Source organism: Brassica napus, chromosome C1, assembly GCF_020379485.1.
Source record: "Brassica napus cultivar Da-Ae chromosome C1, Da-Ae, whole genome shotgun sequence".
NCBI lineage: Eukaryota > Viridiplantae > Streptophyta > Magnoliopsida > Brassicales > Brassicaceae > Brassica > Brassica napus.
Genome location: NC_063444.1, coordinates 2,627,388 through 2,647,823, shown reverse-complemented (window position 1 = coordinate 2,647,823; position 20,436 = coordinate 2,627,388). Strand labels below are relative to the sequence as shown.

The 20,436-nt window shown below is 31.9% G+C and overlaps 3 protein-coding genes across 4 annotated transcripts; all 3 read right to left on the bottom strand.

Moving 5' to 3' along the window:
• Nucleotides 1–9: 9 nt before the first annotated feature.
• Nucleotides 10–1,299, bottom strand: LOC106438555 (protein SHORT HYPOCOTYL IN WHITE LIGHT 1-like). Its single transcript, XM_013879753.3, has 4 exons — nt 1,031–1,299; nt 724–954; nt 563–628; nt 10–290 (listed from the first exon to the last, which is right to left on the bottom strand). Exons 1-4 carry the CDS (start codon nt 1,208–1,210, stop codon nt 135–137), a joined length of 633 nt encoding a protein of 210 aa, XP_013735207.1. The 5' UTR covers nt 1,211–1,299; the 3' UTR covers nt 10–134.
• Nucleotides 1,300–2,691: 1,392 nt separating this feature from the next.
• On the bottom strand, nt 2,692–8,959 carry LOC106438558 (fatty acyl-CoA reductase 3). The gene is made up of 10 exons (XM_048745180.1): nt 8,721–8,959; nt 8,080–8,183; nt 6,546–6,748; nt 6,081–6,181; nt 4,804–4,996; nt 4,553–4,714; nt 3,897–3,978; nt 3,331–3,597; nt 3,122–3,249; nt 2,692–3,036 (listed from the first exon to the last, which is right to left on the bottom strand). The coding sequence occupies exons 1-10, from the start codon at nt 8,809–8,811 to the stop codon at nt 2,886–2,888; spliced, it is 1,482 nt and encodes a 493-aa protein (XP_048601137.1). The 5' UTR covers nt 8,812–8,959; the 3' UTR covers nt 2,692–2,885.
• Nucleotides 8,960–17,873: 8,914 nt separating this feature from the next.
• Nucleotides 17,874–19,555, bottom strand: LOC106443751 (protein SOB FIVE-LIKE 5-like). Of its 2 annotated transcripts, none has more exons than XR_007318275.1 (4): nt 18,747–19,555; nt 18,411–18,509; nt 18,193–18,259; nt 17,874–18,098 (listed from the first exon to the last, which is right to left on the bottom strand). XR_007318275.1 is itself a non-coding variant. In XM_048745179.1 (4 exons), the coding sequence occupies exons 1-4, from the start codon at nt 19,089–19,091 to the stop codon at nt 18,073–18,075; spliced, it is 534 nt and encodes a 177-aa protein (XP_048601136.1). In that variant the 5' UTR covers nt 19,092–19,540; the 3' UTR covers nt 17,874–18,072. The 2 variants fall into 2 exon arrangements, 1 of the variants encoding a protein (XP_048601136.1); XM_048745179.1 differs by having other exon boundaries at nt 18,193–18,256; nt 18,747–19,540.
• Between the last annotated feature and the right edge of the window lie 881 nt (nt 19,556–20,436).

Here is a 20,436-nt window from a genome sequence, read left to right as displayed (position 1 = left end):
GAACATCCATCCACTGTAACTGCTTTCTGATTCAGAACTCAGCTGTGATTTTATTGCCTTCGGAGAACCTGAACCGGTTTTAGCTCTCGAAAGTCAGAAATTTGAGATTCTCTGAAGCATAAAGCGAATTATAATCAAGAAGCTGGTTGCACCCCGTTCCAAGCACGAGGGTCATCAGCGAGTTCGTTGATCCTATTGTTGCGGCTTTCTTGAACGTATGCTACACCAGCCCAAAGTCCCCGTATAAGTAGAATGCTCGTAAATACAATAGTCCCAAGTGTGCAAGCTACCTGCATTCAACCATGCGAAATTACATTATAAAAAAAAAGAAGCCAATCCAACATAAAAAAAAAGAAGCTATCAACGTTTTGATTTATGTCAAGTAATATAACACTGGTGAATATGCACGTTAGCTCATGTGTTCAACAACAGAGAGGCATCATCAGGCATGCCTTGCACGGTACATTGTAAGACAACTAAACAAATCCACTCCTTGCTAACTTCCAACAAGACTAAAGCATCTAAAGGTTCATAATTTAACGGATCTTTAGAGTATAATTACCTCGAGAAAGGCCTTCAAGATCCACAAAAACGCAAGTATAAGTACGCCATTCACTGAGAAACCCACCTACATTGAAACAAAACAGCACAAAGGTTGTCCCTTTGATTCAATACTCGAAAAAAACGAATCATCAATTTCCATTCGAAAGGTCGAGACTTTACCAGCTTCGTGGAGATGGAAACAGGCAAGATTGATCGGACGGCTCTCCTTGCTCTCTTTGAAACCTTTCTGAAGACATTCTCCACAAACCTAAGTAAAAGATCCAAGCTTCTATCTTCTTCTTCCTCCTCCTCCTCGTGATCGTCTTCGTCTTCCTCGTCGTCGAACCCGTACTCCGGTCTGATCTTCCGGTTCCAGCCTGTCCGCGCACCGTCAACGAACTCATCCCTCCCCTGTTTCAAAACCCAGAAACAGTTTCAGACCGTGTATGCATATACAAAGTAGACGAAGACAAGGATCGAATCTAACGTTGATGAAATCGCGGGGTCGCCGGGAAGCGAAAAGGGAAGAAGGAAGATCGGGGGTTCTGGTTCTGGTGGAGAAGATTAGGGATTTGGGAGTGAGGAGGATGAGGGAGAGTGGAGATCGAGTTTTGGTTGAGAGGAGAGCGAGAGATGAAGGCGATGAGATTGGTGCGGAAGATGGCATCGTTCGTTACGCTACGCATCAGACCAGACCGCTCAGCTTTTGTTTCTCTGTTTTGTAAGAATAATTGAACTCCACGGTCTATTATTGAATTATTATTATTGATTATTATGCAAATAATAATATATATTCGTTAAAAAAATTATTTTGCTTATAATATATAAATATATATATCTCTTAGGACGTACTGTATAACGTAACGAGTTTGATCCAAATACAAACCCGACCTGAAGAAAACCTTCCAAGGAGGATAAGCTTTGCACCGAATGAGCAAGAAAGCACAAACGATCAAGAGACGTGGATCGAAAAGTCACACAGAAATTGCGGATGGCTTCTGATGATTTACCCTATAACAATCGCCCTTGGATATGATACACCAAGTTAGATTGACTTAGATTGAAGGATATTACACAACAGCAATCATAAAAGTTTTGACCAATGGATATGACACACCATGATCGAAAACATGTTTGAGAATCACTCTCAAGGTTTCCAAAAATATAAACTCAACTCTTATTCATTTCGATTGCTATTACAACTTATTTATAATGAAGCTAAACTTGCTCACAAAACTAGATTTTATTACATGTGAAATGATAAAATTAGTGCATGAAGGAGAGAGAAGGTTCTTGAAACAAGCATTTCTTTGCTTGCAAGAGAGAAGCTTTCCATGCAATTTAATTTTTGATTTTCGTCACTTTTCTTAGAAAGCAAAGAAACCACTTGATTTTGATTCTTCTTAGGCTTGTAACTTCATGAAAATAGGCCGGACATATTAGCTAACATCATGGGTCAATTTCTGAATGTTTTTCATGCCCATAACTTCATATATGAGCCCAAGATCACATCACGACCCAACTTCCCAATCAGACTTTGGTAAAATTTTAAAATCAGATTGTATCGATTCAATTAGGTTACCCATTGGGTAAGTTTCAAATTTTTGAATAGTAAACCGATCTAAATCGGATTGTGTGGATTTTAGTTCATACTTAATACATTACGGAGATACGAGTTTTGATCTTTTGGATTGGGGAGAAATAGGTTTTAATACTTCTAATATGTGGAATTAGGTCGAGGATGAAAGATTGCGTGGAATTGTTACTATATGATATTTGTGGTGTGGAAATATGTTGACGTCATTTACCCATTTTTTACTCTATTATATAGTGAAAAATAGAGTACCATTAGAATATTTTTATTTTGGACTCTATTTTAGAGTAGAAAATATAGTGAAATTGGAGATGCCCTGAAAATAAAAAACATGTACTGGTGATAGGTTAGGGTTCGATACTAGTACTACCATGTGCAAACACTATGTTCATACCATTTAGTTTCTGGTAGGTGTTTTGTCAATGATGAAGTTGCGAAGAACATCATGTCAAAGAGGTTATTCGCCTTTCAGATTATTATTATTATTATAAAATGGAAGGACTGTTATTTTCAATATTGGATAATGGATACTATTAACTCATATAGAGAACATAAGACGTCATATAAAATTTTATTGAAAAATTATAGTTCCATTATAGATATGCAAATGCTGAAAGTAAACATTTAAATAGCAACATCCCAAGTTTGAAAACGTAGCCGAATAAAAACAGATCAACGAGTACTATATTTTCCACACAGTTTATACTCGTTGGAACATGATAAAACAAAGGTTACACAAATGAGATCATTAGAAAACGTACTTAACCAGTCCAGGAACATGTATATCCACAAAATAGTCGTCCCAATTGATAACTGTTGGATCAAAACAGAACATCTCGGTTTCGGCTTCTGTCTTCAACACAATTCCTTGCAGCTTTTCCGTGTTTGTATCATCAAATCTGCACAACATTTGTTTTAGATCTCAAACCACATTAGATTAGAGAACAAATAACATAGTGAGAAACTGATAATTAAGTTACTTACACTCCATTGAAAAAGAGGTAGGGCTGGTAAAGTTCAACGAGCCGGAATGCAAAGTTTATCTTCCTATGAAAATCCTTCAAACTTTTGTCCAAAAGCTTGCATAATACAATGTTTAATAATGCAAGTCCCTGTAGTAAACCAAAAAGAAACATATATGCGTGATTAGGAGCCCAGTTTTCGCTTATTCAAAATCTAAAAAAATATAGTACCTTTAATGGGATCAAGTAATGTATGGCCATGTATCTGTGGAAACTAGCCATAGAACTCAGAATCTCGATATTCTTTACACGAACCACCTTCCCTTCTTTGTTAGTCCATGGTTTGGTAGTAAAACAATGGTATGCTATCTCAGGAAGTTTCTCATTCTTCAAGGGATTTCTTAGCGAGGAACCCACATGATAAATAGTTTCTTTCTGTTTTCCAGCTTGAACAGCCATCGACACTAACATCGAATTTACTACCATATCTGCTGGCATCTGATTCATAAATTTATAAAAACATTAAATGATGATAAGTAATGCTATTTTTTTAAACTCTTTTTAATTTTTCATCCTAAGCTAAAAATTAATGTGAAGAGAAGATGTAGAACGCTAGTTAAAAAGAATAAAGCATATGTACGTGTGAGAAATCCTTGAGCACATTTGATTCATTTTTATGGATTATTGAGATATATAGTGGTATTGTACTGTGTTGATTATAATTTATATGTATGTGCTATCCGAGGAAATGTTAATGCACAATGTAGAACAAGTTGAATGTGAACGAAAGTATGTACCACATCGGAAACAGCATTAAGATCACCAAGGAAGCATGTGAGTCTGCCCTTACCATATCCGACACCTAGAGTATCAATGGTCCTGTACATTAAAGAGTGGTACAATCATAAGTAGCCTAATATCACAATCATTTAATTATTTACAAAAGCTTTAATATACTTGTCCTATTTATTATGAATATAAATCTAAATGTTTTAAGATATATTTGAAAAACTATTTAACTTCCCATATACTATTATTTTCTAGCTAGTACACCAAAATACTATGAATAAAAATATTGGTCGACATGCTTGGTAATAATTTTTTGGCTGTAAGCTTTTAGTAGCGGTTGTAATCTAAGAAACAGAAAAAACAAAAACAAAAACCATGTTTTATAGGATTTAGAAAAAACTCTTGATTAGTAAACAAAATAACTACGAAAATGATTTTGAGTGTTTTTAAAAGGTTTTGATGACTTTTAAATTAATAAAATCTGACTGGATAATATTTGACTTTTAGGACTTCCTAGAATTTTCTTAAAGCCTTTTCAGCTTTTAAAGTTGATTTACTAATTGCAACTGTAATTTGATTAAGAACATGTACAAAAAAAATACAAAACAACGTGTATATATAAATATATATTTTTAATATGTTGTATGAAACCCTGTGTTCGAACCTGATGCCTTCGGTCCAGCCAGGGAATGGTTCTTTGATAGTGCTAGTAATAATTGACGGACGAATCAACACAAGTGGTAAATTCCCCCTTTTTGCCCCTACAATCATCTCTCCCATTGCTTTTGTGAAAACGTAAGTGTTTGGCCATCCATACGTTCTTGCCCTATCATATTATTTAGACTATAGTCATTAATCATTTCAAAGATTAACACCAATTGGCATTTTATTGCAACACATATTTGGGAATAGAACCTGGTGAGCCCCATATCTTTCATGGTTTGAGTGATGGTTTCAGGAGAGGCTTCGGTGACACGGAGCTGGTCAAGTTTCTCCTCGACCAATTTCTTCTCATGGTTGATGTCTAGGCCGGTGGTTCCATTCAACGTCTCACCCATACGGTATGGTGTTTCCATTATCAAACCAGATTTTTCCCCGCAAACGTAAGCTATATTATAAATGTTGTTACTTGGTGGTTTTAATTATCCAGTAAAAAAGGCACCATGTTCTCAATCAGTTTAAAAAATAATAATTTATCCAATAAAACCAGATTACTTGTAAACAGTGATCAATGTCAATAAATTGGCAATATGCACAAAAAAAAGTCAATAAATTGGCAATATATATGAGAGTTGTTAGTGTTCCAAATATATATATATATATATATATATATATATATATGAGAGTTGTTAATTAGTTATATGTTTTATGTTGGTAGATCTTCTATTAAAGAAGGAAAGAGTAAACCATAATATATCTACTGTTGGGTTCGTACGAGTGGCGGAACCAGAAATATTTTTGACTGGAATCATAATATATAAATTTAATATGTATATATTATTATTACAGAAATATTTTTTTTTTTTACAAAATTAAAAGGACATATAAAAATTTATACATAAATTAGTGGGGTCAAATACTATATTTTAACTAAATATTACAATAATTTTCAAAAAAATACACCAAAATTTTTTTTTCTCCAATTTTAGTGGGGTCACCTGACCCCACCCTCCCCTCTCTACCTCCGCCCCTGGTTCGTACTGGGTAGTTATTATTAGTTTTTTGGTACGTACTTGGTAGTTATTTGTTACATGTCAATATCGTGATAATCTAAGCTATGTTAAATTATTGTTCTGTTTCCATATAATGTTCCATCCCATTTAATCTTCCACGTGACCACTTTTATTTCTTGCTATAAACTCAAAATGTCTTAATCGTTTCATACTCTTCTAAAGCACCCGCTTTTGAAGAATTGGTAGTAGAATATAAAAGATTGTAAGCGTATATAATTAGGGTCCTTTTCCTTAAGATACGGATCAGGAAAATGGTAGTAGAATATAAAAGATTGTAAACTATTGAGAAACCTTACATTACAGACCACCATTATGGTTGCTATTCGAACCTTTTATGTTCACTTGAAAGATTAGTTGACATGGAAAAACCCTTGTACGTAAAATATACTATCATTTGCTACCTAATAAACACATTTTATTTCACAGTCACTGACACCAGAGTTTTGTTTTTGTATATACCTGTTGATACTTGAACAAAAATATTAATCTTTGCACATCTCTTGGCGAAATTCAAGACATTGAGGACGCCCAGTGTGTTGATACCAAGTGCTATATCGTATCTGCGGTTGATATAACATTCCTTTAGTACTCTAAATATATCAATTATAATTACTGACTTGTCTGAACACATGCCATAGTCTATATATACTTTTTACTGTTGCAACTTGTTTTCATTGGTCTATACACGTTTTAAAAAAAAACCATCGGTCTATATATAGTTGATGTCGCGCTAATATGTTGTTGGTTTTAAATGGACTGATAACATATTTAGTTTACAAGAAATCAAAATCTATTGCTGAGGGGTTGTATTACCGATCAAAAACCAGTCTTTATATTTTGTTTGGTACTGTATATGGTGGTTGAATGACTCAGTAGTTAGATATAGTTAGCCGACCAAACAAAAAAAGATATCAAAATCAGTACCTTTCATCAAATTTAGTAGTTGCAGCTAAATTAACAATGGCATCAACTTGGTGGATCATCTCATGTTCCAAGTCAGTGTCTTGAAGACCCAGATCCTCAAGGGAAATGTCCCCACTGACAACAGTAACTTTCTCAGATGTAAGTTGATTTAGATTTGGACCATACTTCTCCTTCAGTACCCTGTACAAGTCCTTCCCTAAAATCTGCAATGATTTTCAACACCTCAAAAGCTATATCAGCATAAATGGATGGCGGTCCATACGCGCTTTTAAGAAAAATATTATACAAAATTTTATATGAGTATAATATATGTGTACTAATAGGTAGTTAAAATAATTTATTTATATAAAGAGTACCTTGTTAATAATTATATTGTGTTAGCTTTATTAATCTTAGATGAATTTCTGTATTTAAATAATATATATATATATACATACATATATACTAGTTCATTTGTTATTCAAACTTAAACTATAGAATCTATATAATAGATTAAATGCTATTTATGAAAACATTCAGTTGAAAATTGCGTATAACTATTTAAAAATAACTATTAAATTTTGTTAAGTTAATGATTATCTATGGGTGGTAACGGCTGTAGGTTTAAAGAAATTTTTGTAGAATTTGTTTTTGTACATTTTTGCTATGGCAGTAAATTTTATTGTTGTAGAATTTAAGTGTAGAATTTTGACTAATTTAAATACAAAATAATAAATTTAATTGTAGATTAATATAGTATACATATATTAGCAAAGATTTTAAAAGATACAATTAAAATTTATATTATAGTAATTCATATTATTTTATTGAAGTTTTCGAAAAATTTCAAATCATAAGTTATAATAATATTTTAAGAAATATATTAGTAATACACATGGGTTTTATTTTTTATAAAGTAATTATATAAGTTTATATATGTAGTTGCATTGTTTATAAAATTAAATACTTTTTGAATGTAACTTAATTAAATGAATATGTATTTAATTATTTATTGTGGAAAGCTCAAAAAATTATGCTTAACGATGAAAAGTAGTTCATAGGTTTTAGATATTTATTTATCGTGGAAAGCTCGAAAAAAATAAGCTCTAGATATTTGGTTGTAGAAAGCACTTGTACAATAAGTTAATTTAAAAGCTGTGGATTTTAAAATTTTAGTAAAGTTTGATTGATGTTAATTTGGTGTTGTATAAATAAATGGGGGCAGTGAACATCATCAACACCTACTACCAATTACACCATATATTTTATTTTATTGACAAATGGGTTAGGGTTTTGTTTTTTTACTATATATGGGTTACGGTTAGGGTTTAGTTTTGTTAGAGAAATTATAAAAAAAATTATGTATGTAGTTAATAAAAAGTTTAAAAACCAATAAGATCCTTTTTTTCGTTTGGGGGGGTACAAACTTACCTAATTGTTAAGATCTTTTGTAATTGTAAAACTTGATTGAGTGGCTAAATAGTTTTTTTTTTAATAAACAACAACTAAACCTATAGCAACTCAGTCATTTCAAACCTAGTATGAAGGGACAAACCTCGTCTTTAAACCTCTGGGTAGCAGATTTTTCAGTTGATGCTCTTAGAAGAAGATAGAGTTTCTTCACGTTAGGTGCCACCCTTAATATCTTCTCCACGAAAACTGCATTTGAATTTAAATAACCTTATTTTAGATTAACAAATTTAAGAGCTAGTTTGAAGATAGTCTAGCTAGAAAAGTACTTGTCTGTTACTGAATATAAGACGCATCTTGTACTGAATACGGAGATATACGCAGTCTTGTTTGGACATCATCCCACAAATTACTTACTGATTACTGATTAAATATTTACGATATCTTAAATGGTGATCGGTAAAAGCCTACGAGTATTTACAATGCGTGAACTTCATTGTCTAAGTCACGCATGCATGCTGCAGTCTATATTTGAAAACTTATAATATGTTATAAGGTTCGTGTCTAACATCATATGATAATGTCCGAGTATTAATTATCTACCAACTTTTTTTTATCCAAAAAAAAAGATATTATCTACAACTTTTTCTGTTTTGCTAATCTTGGGTGGCCAAATCTTAGCAAACCAACACAACCAAGCAGCTATTTGCTAAGAGAAAAGGATTTATACATATGTATATGTATATGAATGTAAAGAGAGACAGAGAAAAGGGAGAGAGAGAGTACTATTTGCTAAGAACCCAGCAGCTCCAATGACCAATATGGATTTGTTGTCAAGGTACTGAAGAACACTCACGATCTCCGTTTCTGTCGACATAATTTATGTTTGTATGTACGTATGAGCGAGAGAAAGAATTCAACCGAGTACAACAACAAGATCACATGAGAGTCCGATTTATAATTTCAAGCTATACAAAGTGTAATCAATGTGATCACCTACATTTTTTGTTTTCTCCCAACTACTTAGTATTAGCTGTCAACAGTCCTCTTGCAAATAACTATTGTTTCCAACTCTTTACTCTTACATATATGCTGGGATCAATTTGACGTACGTAGACGGGTATTGGAGTGGTATGTGGTGAAGAGTCCAGCCTAGAGATACATATAGACTGTAGAAGAATGAAGAGGCTGCACGACAGTCATCAGAAGCACTACAAGTCCAAACCAAAGAAGGCTTCATTGTATATTCATAGAACCTTAACATATTTCTCGGATATGTTATTTTCAGTATAATTAACGACTTTATTTGGATATAATAAAGTCTTCGGGAAGAAAGCCTCGTATCCAATTAAAGTTGTTATATTCAATTATCCAAAAACCAACGGAACTAGATATCCAAAACATTAATTTTGTTTCGAACATATAAATATTTTCAACTCATACTTTAAGTTGGAAGACAATATATGAGTTTTTAAACTCCCTACAACCAAAGAGATAAAATCATACTCATATATTATATTAAGTGCTGTTTTAAACCAAAGATTTTAACTGATGTTTTACATTTTTTTTCCTTTTTTAATAATGCTTTGTGATAGTGGTTTTGTATTTTTCCCTGGCCAAGTTTCTATTAATTCCCCCACTAAATGATTCTCTTAATATATAATCTTAGCTAATGTAGCTTTTTAAGGTATGAGTCGGGAAAACGGCTTATTCATACCCGCACTATGAAGCCAGGGAAAATATATACTCAAACAATATTAACGTGCCAAAACATTACTAAACTAAATAAGAATTTGAATTGCATACCTAAACTCATAATAAATAGTTAAAACATGTCTATAGCCGGTTATATGATGATTTGGACTATTTTTTTTAAAAAAAAATTGTAGTTTAGTCCCTATAATTCTATTTTTTGTTAATATGCCTTAAATAACTTAAATAATCAAAATTATCGTATTTGTAATTTTAATTTGAAAAGTACAATTTTATTTTTTTTACCAGATTTTAATTAAATTTAAATAATAAATTTAATTATTTATCAGAAATTTAGATAGTCATCATATACAATATATTAATTAATTTAGTTATCAAAGTATGTTATCTACCTTATTAAAACATGAGAATTAATTATAAATAATCTTACTCATATGTAATATTTACAAGAAATACCACTCAATTTATATTTATATAAAATTTTCTTTACAAATATAGTCATTCAAATTTTAATCAACATAACTAAAAATACTCTTTAGAAATTTGATTTTACAGTAGAGATCTTTAATAATATTACCCTTAATAAAAAGAAAAGAATGGCTAGTTAACCAAAAATAGTTTCGAACGCAGCATCTCAAGAAAACAAATATCGCACAAAACCACTAGACCATATTACATTATTTTTATTTTGCTACAAAACTAGTATATAATATTAATAATACACAAAAAGTTTACAAAACTATTTCCCAATTAATTCTCGTATAATTACAAAATAATTGATTCGGCGCTAGGTTAGGGTCAAGCGCACACATTATGCCTAGTGTAATTAACATTGGTTTTGATGACTACAAACAAAAATTACAAATTTTTAATTTTATTTATATTATATATATCACACAAGCACATAATAAGATTTGCAACTAAAATAACCTAAGAAAATATAAAAAATATGTTATAAACTTTAAGAACTATTGAGACTAAATCAGGCTTTAAATTATGATACTGTTTTATGTTGTTTTCTATTTATTTAAATTTTTTGTATCAAATATTACAATATGAAATAATAATTAAAATAATATATTTATATTATTAAATCTATTTTATTTGATAAAAAAATATTTCTATTTTATATATCACCATATATTAAAATTTATTTCCAATTTTGAAATTATAAAAAGGTCAATTTGATTATTTTTATTATTTGTGGTACTTTACAAACAAATAAAATGATAAAAACTAAAAGATAATAATTAAAAAAAAAATCAATATATTTTAAAATGGACTGACACGTGTCAGTTACGAGACATGTTTTAGCTATTTATTATGAGTTTATGTATGCAATTCAAATTCTTATTTAGTTTAGGAATGTTTTAGCACGTTAATATTGTTTGAGTATGTATTTTTCTTGGTTTCATAGTGCAAACATAGATAAGCTGTTTTCCCCCTATGAGTCCAGTGTAATAATCTGGTAAAAAAGTAAAATCTGGTAAAATCTGGTAAAAAAATAAAATTGTACTTTTCAAATTAAAATTATAAATACGATAAATTTGATTATTTAAGTTATTTAAGGCATATTAACAAAAAATAGAATTATAGGGACTAAACTATAATTTTTTTTAAAAAATAGTCCAAATCATCATATAACCGGCTATAGACATGTTTTAACTATTTATTATGAGTTTAGGTATGCAATTCAAATTCTTATTTAGTTTAGGAATGTTTTGGCACGTTAATATTGTTTGGGTATGTATTTTTCCTGATTTCATAGTGCGGGCATGAATAAGCTGTTTTCCCCCAATGAGTCCAGAGTAATAATCGGAGATGCACATATAAATTAAAACAAAAAGTCTGAATTTTCACCCTATTAAAGTGTAAAAACAGTCGACGGTAGATTTCGTCGGCAAATTAATGTATGTCTGTAAAATTGTACATATAGATGAGAGAGAATTAGACGAAGGACAACAACAATGACATATAAAGAGTCCTAAGAGCACCTCCGATGGGGGTTCTACCCGTTGGAGTTCTAAAAATGAATATGTGTGTATGTATGTATTGTATATGTATATGTAATTGTGGAGTCCATTAAATAGTCTAGAACCCTTACCTAAAGGTTTTAAAAGTTTTGTTTTTAGAACCTTTGGATAGGGGTTCTACACTATTTAATGGACCTCATAACTACATACACATATACAATATATATATATATATATATACACATATTCATTTTTAGAACTCCAATGGGTAGAAACCCCCATCGGAGGTGCTCCAAGATTTCACATATTAGGCTTAAAAGTGAAATTAATGTGAGCACCCACCTTCTTCTTTTTTCAATCACAAGCTTTAAATTACCTGGCAAGTGTCAACAAATCGCATATACGCAACCATATACATGCAGACTGTACATTATATATATAATGAACTTCTTCACTTCATCAAAGTTTTTTTTTTTTTTTTTTTTTTTTTTCACTTCATCAAAGTTGACTCAACTAGGTGATGGTAATCCAGTGATGACAGTTTGTGATATCCAATTAAAAATCAAAGAGTTTAGACGAATTTACGTACCAAGTGGGGTTCTGAAAATTAACAGGGATTGTAACTTGAGATCGCATGGTTAAGCAGATACTTAAGCTTGCCTTGAATTATTAAAGTATTCTCTCTTCGAACCTAACTACATTGAAGAGAAAATAGATGCAACTTACAACCATATAGACAAATATGGGGGCTAATTAAGGCATGATATCGACGTCCCTCGCCATACAAAAAACGAATTTAAAGAAAAAACAAGAAAACAAGAGAGAAATTCTTAAGTTCACCCGCTAGACTGAAACTCTAGATTCACCAACCAATAGTGTTTGAGTAATTGATATTTGATATCTTTTTAAAAAGGAAACAAATTTGAATTTCCAAATAAGATTATATTTTTAAAATAAAACAATAAAAATACATAAAAATAGTTACAAAAAAAAATATTGTTAAACCCTAAAGTTTATGATTTATCCAAGGGTTCAGGGTTTATCCAAGGGTTTAGGGTTTAGTGATTAGGGTTTAGGGTTTAGTGTTATTAAGATTTAGTTTTTAATGTATGATTTAGGGTTTAAAATTTTCCAATGGTTTACGGTTTATCCAAGATTTAAGGTTTATAATTTAGGGTTTGGAGTTTAGGATTTAGGGTATAGGATTTAATATTTTGCTGAAGATTTAACAATATTTTTTTTTGTAACTATTTTTATGTATTTTTATTATTTTATTTTAAAAATATAATCTAATTTGGATATTTAATTTTATTTCTTTTTTTAAAAGATATCAAATATCTAATACTCAAACACTATTGGTTGGTGAATGTAGAGGTTCACCCCCTAGGGTGAACCCAAGAATTTCTCTTATCAAAGTGATATTTTTGGTAATGAATATTTCTAAATATGGAAAACTTTAAAAGATTAATGAGAGATAATGCAGCAGCTGATAATATCAAATTTTCATACGAATAAAGCTTCTAATCAAAACAAATTAAAGAAATTTTCTAATTATTTGAAGACGTCAACAAATAGACAAATACATATTTTGTTCATGACAAATATTCAAATTTCATTCAGCTGATAGATTTAAATGGCAATATAAAATACCGTCAAAATTTAAAGTTATTATATTCTTTGTACATAACCTTATAACCTGCAACATAATATATATAACTAATTTTCTTTCAGTGTTAAAAAAAAAACTAATTTTCTTTTTCACTATAAAAAAATCCCAAAATATTTTAAAATTATGTTGAATTGTATACTTTTCATGATTTTAGCTTGGGTAAAGTTCAGATGAACCATAATGCAATAAGGCCCATCCAATCTTGTGCCGGTTGACACTTCCAAACTCACTCAGAACTCTTACAAATAACTGAATCTTTAAAAGTAAAAACTGTAAAGCTCTTCAGAATTAGTTTTATCGAATCTATAACTCTTCGAGTCTTAGAGTTGTGTCTAAGAGGGATGCATAACAACGACCAGAGAACAAGATTCGGTGGCGTTTCTTGAAGAGATTTAAGTTTATTTTTTCCTTAAGCTATTTATTCATGTTTTATAAAGGTTTCAACCAGGGTTCGTGATCTGGTGGTGATTAACTTGAGGGTAAAAAGTTCAATACGGTGAAGTCATCAGGGTTTGAGTTCCGGCCACTGGAGAATTAACATTTTGGCATAGTCAGGGACATAGAACCGATACGTGGCAACACGTGACTAGTCTGGACCACTTCTGTGGGACCAGGATACCCCTGTATAATTCAAAAAAAAAAAAAATACATATATATATATAACTATGACTCAAGAGCAAATATAAAGACTATCTCCAACCATTAGAAATCATGCAAGGTTCTATAAAAATAAAAATATTCATACTTTAATTATGCAATTAAATTTGATATTTTTTAAATCATTAAAATGTTAGTTTCACGATATGTGGATAAAAATGTTTAGAATCTATATTATAATAGATGAGTTTTTGCTCACTCCTCAGCGCGTCACGTCAGCGTTTTGTGGGCCCCACTTTTAAAAAGTGTGAAAAAATGTCAAGTCCATGGCTCGAACCCGGGTTATTGAGATATAAACACCAACATTTATACCACTAAGCTAAATGATAGTTTGTAAATTGATGGTCGAACCTAATATATATTTATGAAGGTCGGAAGCTCTTGCTTCTTCGGCTTCCTCTGAGGGTCGGGCCTACAAGTGCGTTATGGGTTTCATTTTTAAATGAGATTCATCACGTTATATGAAAAAAGCTCAAGTTTGCAACAATTATAGTTTTCTCATATTGTAAACTGTTGTCGTTTAACATGAGTTTGAGTTCTTTTCATTACTGTCTCAAACAAGTCTGAGTTACAGAGTTGCGCCATGTGTCTGTTCGTAATCTATTTTTTCACCGGTGAACTCTTCATGTCCACATCTTAAATCGCTTGAACATAAATGTTCCTGATTTGTAGCCCCTATATAAACCCTATATATATGATTCTCATCTTTGATGAACCCAATCTGCATCTCCACAAAACTCATTGATTCCTTTTAGATTTAACCAACTTCTAGAAAATGTTTCTCTCTGCCTCTCCAATTCGTCAAACCGGCGTCCCAGCGTCCGTCACTCAACCTTCGAATCTCTCCGTCTTGGTCGTAGTAGTCAGAGCATAGCCTCTGGCTTCCTCGCTTCTGGGATTCCCTGAACTTCAAGAAAGACAGGGAGTTTGTGGGAATCACGGTTCTCTTCCTTGATGAAAAGGTAAGTTAATCTTCGATCTATAACACTTATTTAACATAATTGTTTTAATTTATTTCCTGATTCTTTGTTGAATAATATTATTTGTAGATTCCGTGATTCATGGGTTTACTCCCGTCAGACGTGCTAATCATTACATGCCATCTTTGAAAGCTGGTTTCATTGTGAAAGTCGATCGTTTTGAGGTTTCTAGGTGCTCAAGCATGTACAAGATAACTGATCCTCCATTCCTCATTCATTTCATCTCACTAACCATTATTGATGAAGTCATCACGGGTGCTCTTGAGATCAATCTTCAGTCAAGATTAGACTGTTCGACAATCTCCAAGTGATTGCGAACAAAAACCTAGAACTCCCAGGTATATTATCATATTGCATCAGGGTTTATATTATGTTTTGATATCATAACTGATATTTAAACTCACAGACGTGGTTGGGAAAATCCGTTCTGTCCAGGGCTCTGGCCTCACCAAAGAAAAAACTCGAGTCGTTATCTGTCTCCTCATTGATCCGTAAGAAACAATCAACACATAATTCCCTTTATATTACTGTCTATATTGTGCTAACATCAATAATCAAAAATATTTCATACCCAAGATTTGTGGTCGTCTATTTATCTCTCTTACTTATCAATCTAATTTTACACAAATCTTTATTTTACTGTTTAAAAGAAACCACAATAATACAAACAATCAAACACCAAAAACTAAAATCCCAAAAAAGATGAATCATTAATGATCACCTCTCTTTTTGTCTAATCTTACAAATAAACTTCAAAACAAATATACCAAACCAATCAACTCAACTAAAACTCAACGACATATACATTGAGTCAGCTAAACAAATATAAACTACACTACCAAATATTTAACAATTTACAAACTTACTTTCACAGATGCTTACGAAAAAGACGAAGACGACAACCAAAACAAAAAAGCAGAGTAAGTTACAAACTCTTATAAATACAACTAACAATGATTTTTGTTTACATATTACCCATCAAATAAAAGAGAAACAAACACAGCCACACCTGGAGACACAAGAGACAATCCCAACAGACACAAATGCGGCAACAACATCTCCACCTGCTCACTCTTCTTGTCTTATAAAAATAGCTTACATGCTCAATGTCAACATGCCAACGCTATTGTCTTCTTATGAAAAATACATATATTTGCTTAAAACTCATTAAAATCCAAATACTAATTGTCACTCATTTTATAGTTATTTCTACAAGTCTTCATATATTTGTTTTAAATGTCCGGTAAAACCAGAAAGTTTAAAACTAAAAAAAAACATATAACCAACATAATAAGAATAAAAAAAATTATTACTTAATACACACAACTTACACAACTAAACTTGAGAAAAAATATCCAGAAACAAAAGGTACTCTCAACAACCTTAATATAATTTATGTAATCTCAACAGTGCAAGTAACAAATTAAAAAGACAAACAAACAATAATTCTCAGTGACACAGCAAACAACACCACGAACTATATCAATCACATTACTAACACAGTTTAGTCCTTCATGAGTGGAGAACAGTGCATATACAGTACATCATCACAATTCTAACCCTATAACAATAAAAAAATTAAAAAATAATGATCAACCCAAAACGCAAAATTCACAGCTACAATAACCCTAACAAATATTGCGATGAAACAAGAAATATGTCTACAACTCCGCGCTTGCGCGGAGCACAATGCCCCTAGTTGATTTTAAAACAAGGGTTTTTAGAACCTCTTTTCACTCTCTCATTTAATTTTTTTTTTATTTCTTTAATTTTAATAGGGGAGTTCTAATAGAAGAACTTCTACCAGAGGTGGTCTAAGACGAAGTGATTATGCAGCTAGGTCACTATGGGACGAAAGTAGATTAGCCTGAGCCATGTGTCCCACGTATACCTCGACTTCCCGGACTTTTGTTCCCACGTCTTTCCTTCTTAATTGGCACTAAATCTATTACATTTCTTGACTTTTTTTCGTTCTTTTATTGCTTTTTTTCTGTGCCACCAAAGTATTTTCCCTATATTGCATCACATATTTCTAATAGTTCTAGTTATGGTTAGAACTGGGACGGATCGGGTATCCGGGCAATTTTAAGATATCTGGATCCAGATCCTTATCCGGCGGATCCATAATTTTATTATCCTTATCCGGATTCGGGGTTCGCAGATATCCGGGTGTCGGATATCCTTCTAAAAATTATAATATCCGGCGGATATCCGGATCCGGATTTGGATCCTTAAAATAAAGAAAAAATAATATTAATATATATAAAATATTAACAATAATTTAAAAATAAAAAATATATAATGTTTTTAATTATTTCTATGTATAATATTACAAAATTTACATAGAATTTATATATACTATTATAAAAATGAAAATATATTAAATAAAATTAGTTTTTATATATAGATATTACTATTTTTGAAATAGTTATTAATAAAATTTACGGATCCGGATATCCAGACTAAAAAATCAAAATATCTGGATCCGGATTCGGCTTTGACGGATCCAACATTTTACTATCCGGATCCGGATTCGGCCTCTCCGGATATCCGGATTTTCGGATCGGATATCCGGATTTTCGGATCGGATCCGGATCGGATCACGGATCGAATCCGGATCTCGGATAAAAGTTCCAGGCTTAGTTATGGTTAGCTTTGTGGTGTGGTAAAGTATGTTTTTGTAATTAAAGACACATCTGATTTAATTTTTTTCAGTAAAAATGCTTTTGAAAAGGAGACTCTTATTCCTTTAAGTTGAGAATTTACCGATTCAAATTAGGTTTGATCAATGAGTATACGCGCATGTTACTGTACACTCAACGTGAACCTCGTGTTATCAATATTCTGCTGCATAATATTCAGCCTATAAGCTACTAAGTTAATCTATCTATATATATTATATTGTTAGTAACTATTTGTTTGAGCTGAAAATGATCCGCAGTAAAAGGAGGGAAAATACTGCTACATTACACTGACAGAAAATTGCAACTGGAAGAGAAAAAAACTCGTTTGTGACGAAATTACAAATCACAAGATAAAAGATTCAGATCCATTGGAGATTTGAGAGCCTATCTTTAGTCGATCCGATCCCTTCACTTGTGGGTTTCTTTTATAGCACTTCTTTCGTAAGGAATATAAGATTCACTTTAATCATTACTTGAATCCATAAAAGCTGCACAAGAGTAAAGAGTAAACAAGGATAACGTTTTAGTCAGATTGGAGTATATACACTTCATAAGAGTAAAGAGTAAACAAGTATATATTACCTAACTGGTTGTTTAGAATTTCCGTATGCAAATAACCATACTGATCTTGGAATGCTGTTTTGTCCTACTTGTTTAAAAAACAAACACATGTAGTGAGTCTCTTGAGACAAGTCACGTGTGCTTAAACAGAATCTCACTGAGTGAAGAGAGAGAGAGAGAGAGAGAGAGAGAGAGAGAGAGAGAGAGAGAGAGAGAGCGAGAGAGAGAGAGAGAGAAACCTGAAAGTGAGTTGCTGAGAAGCCTTGTGAATAATCCAATGTACTTTCTGGAAAGGTTTGCTCTATCTTATTACCACCCACACTACTTTTCTGCAACATCTACAAGACATACAAAATAGAAGGTATCAAGATCATACCTATAAATATTTGTTTATATCATTGCTAAGGCCAAACTAATCCTGGAATTCTATGTGATGTAATGTGGCTACGGATTTAATATATACATATTACAAAAAAAAAATGTAGATTGAACTTTGTCCTTGGCGGAAAGAGTGATAAATAATGGACTATTATATCACATGGGATTACAGATTTTTCTTTGAAAAAAAGACTTACATGAGAACTAGCAGTGTCATCAAGCAGAGAGTTCATTTTCTCATAATCTATTCTTTTGTTTTCTCTCTTGCTCTGTATCTTAGGACCAACATTGTTTAAGATTTTGACAGAACCTTCCTCACAAATATTCCTTGGACCAGAAGATGCATCTGAAATCATTGACAAATCTTCCTCCTCTTCTTGATGCACATAATTTTGGCTCCATGAGTCTTTGCTTCTTCTTCTGTTATCAAACCCATTGGAGTCTCGTAAACAAGAAGGGCTTGGAGAAGAAGAAACAGAATGGTCTAAGTACAGAGTCCATCCTGACTCGCTTCCACTACTCCATTCCGACGAACCCGACATTTTCTTCTTCTTTTCGTTCTTGAGATTGAACTGCTGTGACAAGAAAGAGATAGTGTTGGTGAGAAAGGTTTAGAGAGAAAAACAATGCGTGAAGAATCTACTCAATTTATACACATGCATGTACATTATATGTATTTATCTTTCTATCTCTACTTAATTTTATTCAGTTTATTGGTCTTATACGAAGTTATATCTTATTTTAACTTATTATCAGCCTCTCCTACTTCTTCCGCCTATTAATTTTCAAACCTTAGGTTGGTCTAATAATTTTTGGCTCTTGTTTTGTCGTTATTACAGCAACATACGTGAACGAAATAACATTAATAAAATCTAATGGATAAGTCGGCGATATTTAGGCACACTCAACCTTTGCAAATTCGCATCATGTGAACTCGATTCAAATTTGTATAAATAAATTCTGTCATACTTAATTTGTTACTCTTTTCTTACATTGCCAGTATGTAACATGGGAATGACATGCAACGTTCGTGGCCATACATTTTTCATTTGATCAAAACCCAACCTGCTAATTTATAAATTTCAGAGACATCAAAAAATAAACGACCGACGTATATCTGACTAGCTAGAGTGAAAATTCAATACTTGATTTATTAAAAATATCATGCTAATAGAAAGTTTGCACGTGACATATTCTCCCAAAACTAGGCTAGCAGAGATAAATGCCCATTAATCATACATTGTATGTTTATAATTGGTATTTATTTATGTTAATTTGTAGTATTAATTAGTGGGAGTAATTAGATGGTGCATGGGTCAAAGCGACTTCGACAGACAAGTGGTGACAAAGAAGATCCGAGCGGTCTATTGACTACGCTTTTATGATATCACATGCCCTCACATTTTGTCTTTTTTTCATTTTCTATTCCTTTTCGTACTAGCTAATTTAATTCTTCCCTAAACCTCCTAATTATGGCACTTTTCTGAGAGTTAATCTTATAATAAGGGGGTCCTGGTGTCATTATACTATGATTAAGCTTTGAGTAGATTTGAATATAAAATCTTATTATAAAGATTAAATTCTCAGATATTTTTCTTGTAAGTGTATGGAAGTGATATCCGTGCTTTGCACACATGCCATGTAAGTTCAAATACTCTTAAGAAAATAAGAACAAAAAAATAGATTTGATTGATATAGCTTAAGGAAACTCTATAATAGCTAGCAAAATCAGGCATGCATGTGGGCACGTGTGCACGAAAAAAAGAAATACGCAAGGTTCAACAAATTCACACATGTGCGCACGTGCAAGAACACGCACTTCGACCAACTACACACTTCTGCAAAGTTAGGCTCTTAAATGTGTCACCTTCTGATCCTTTTGCTGAT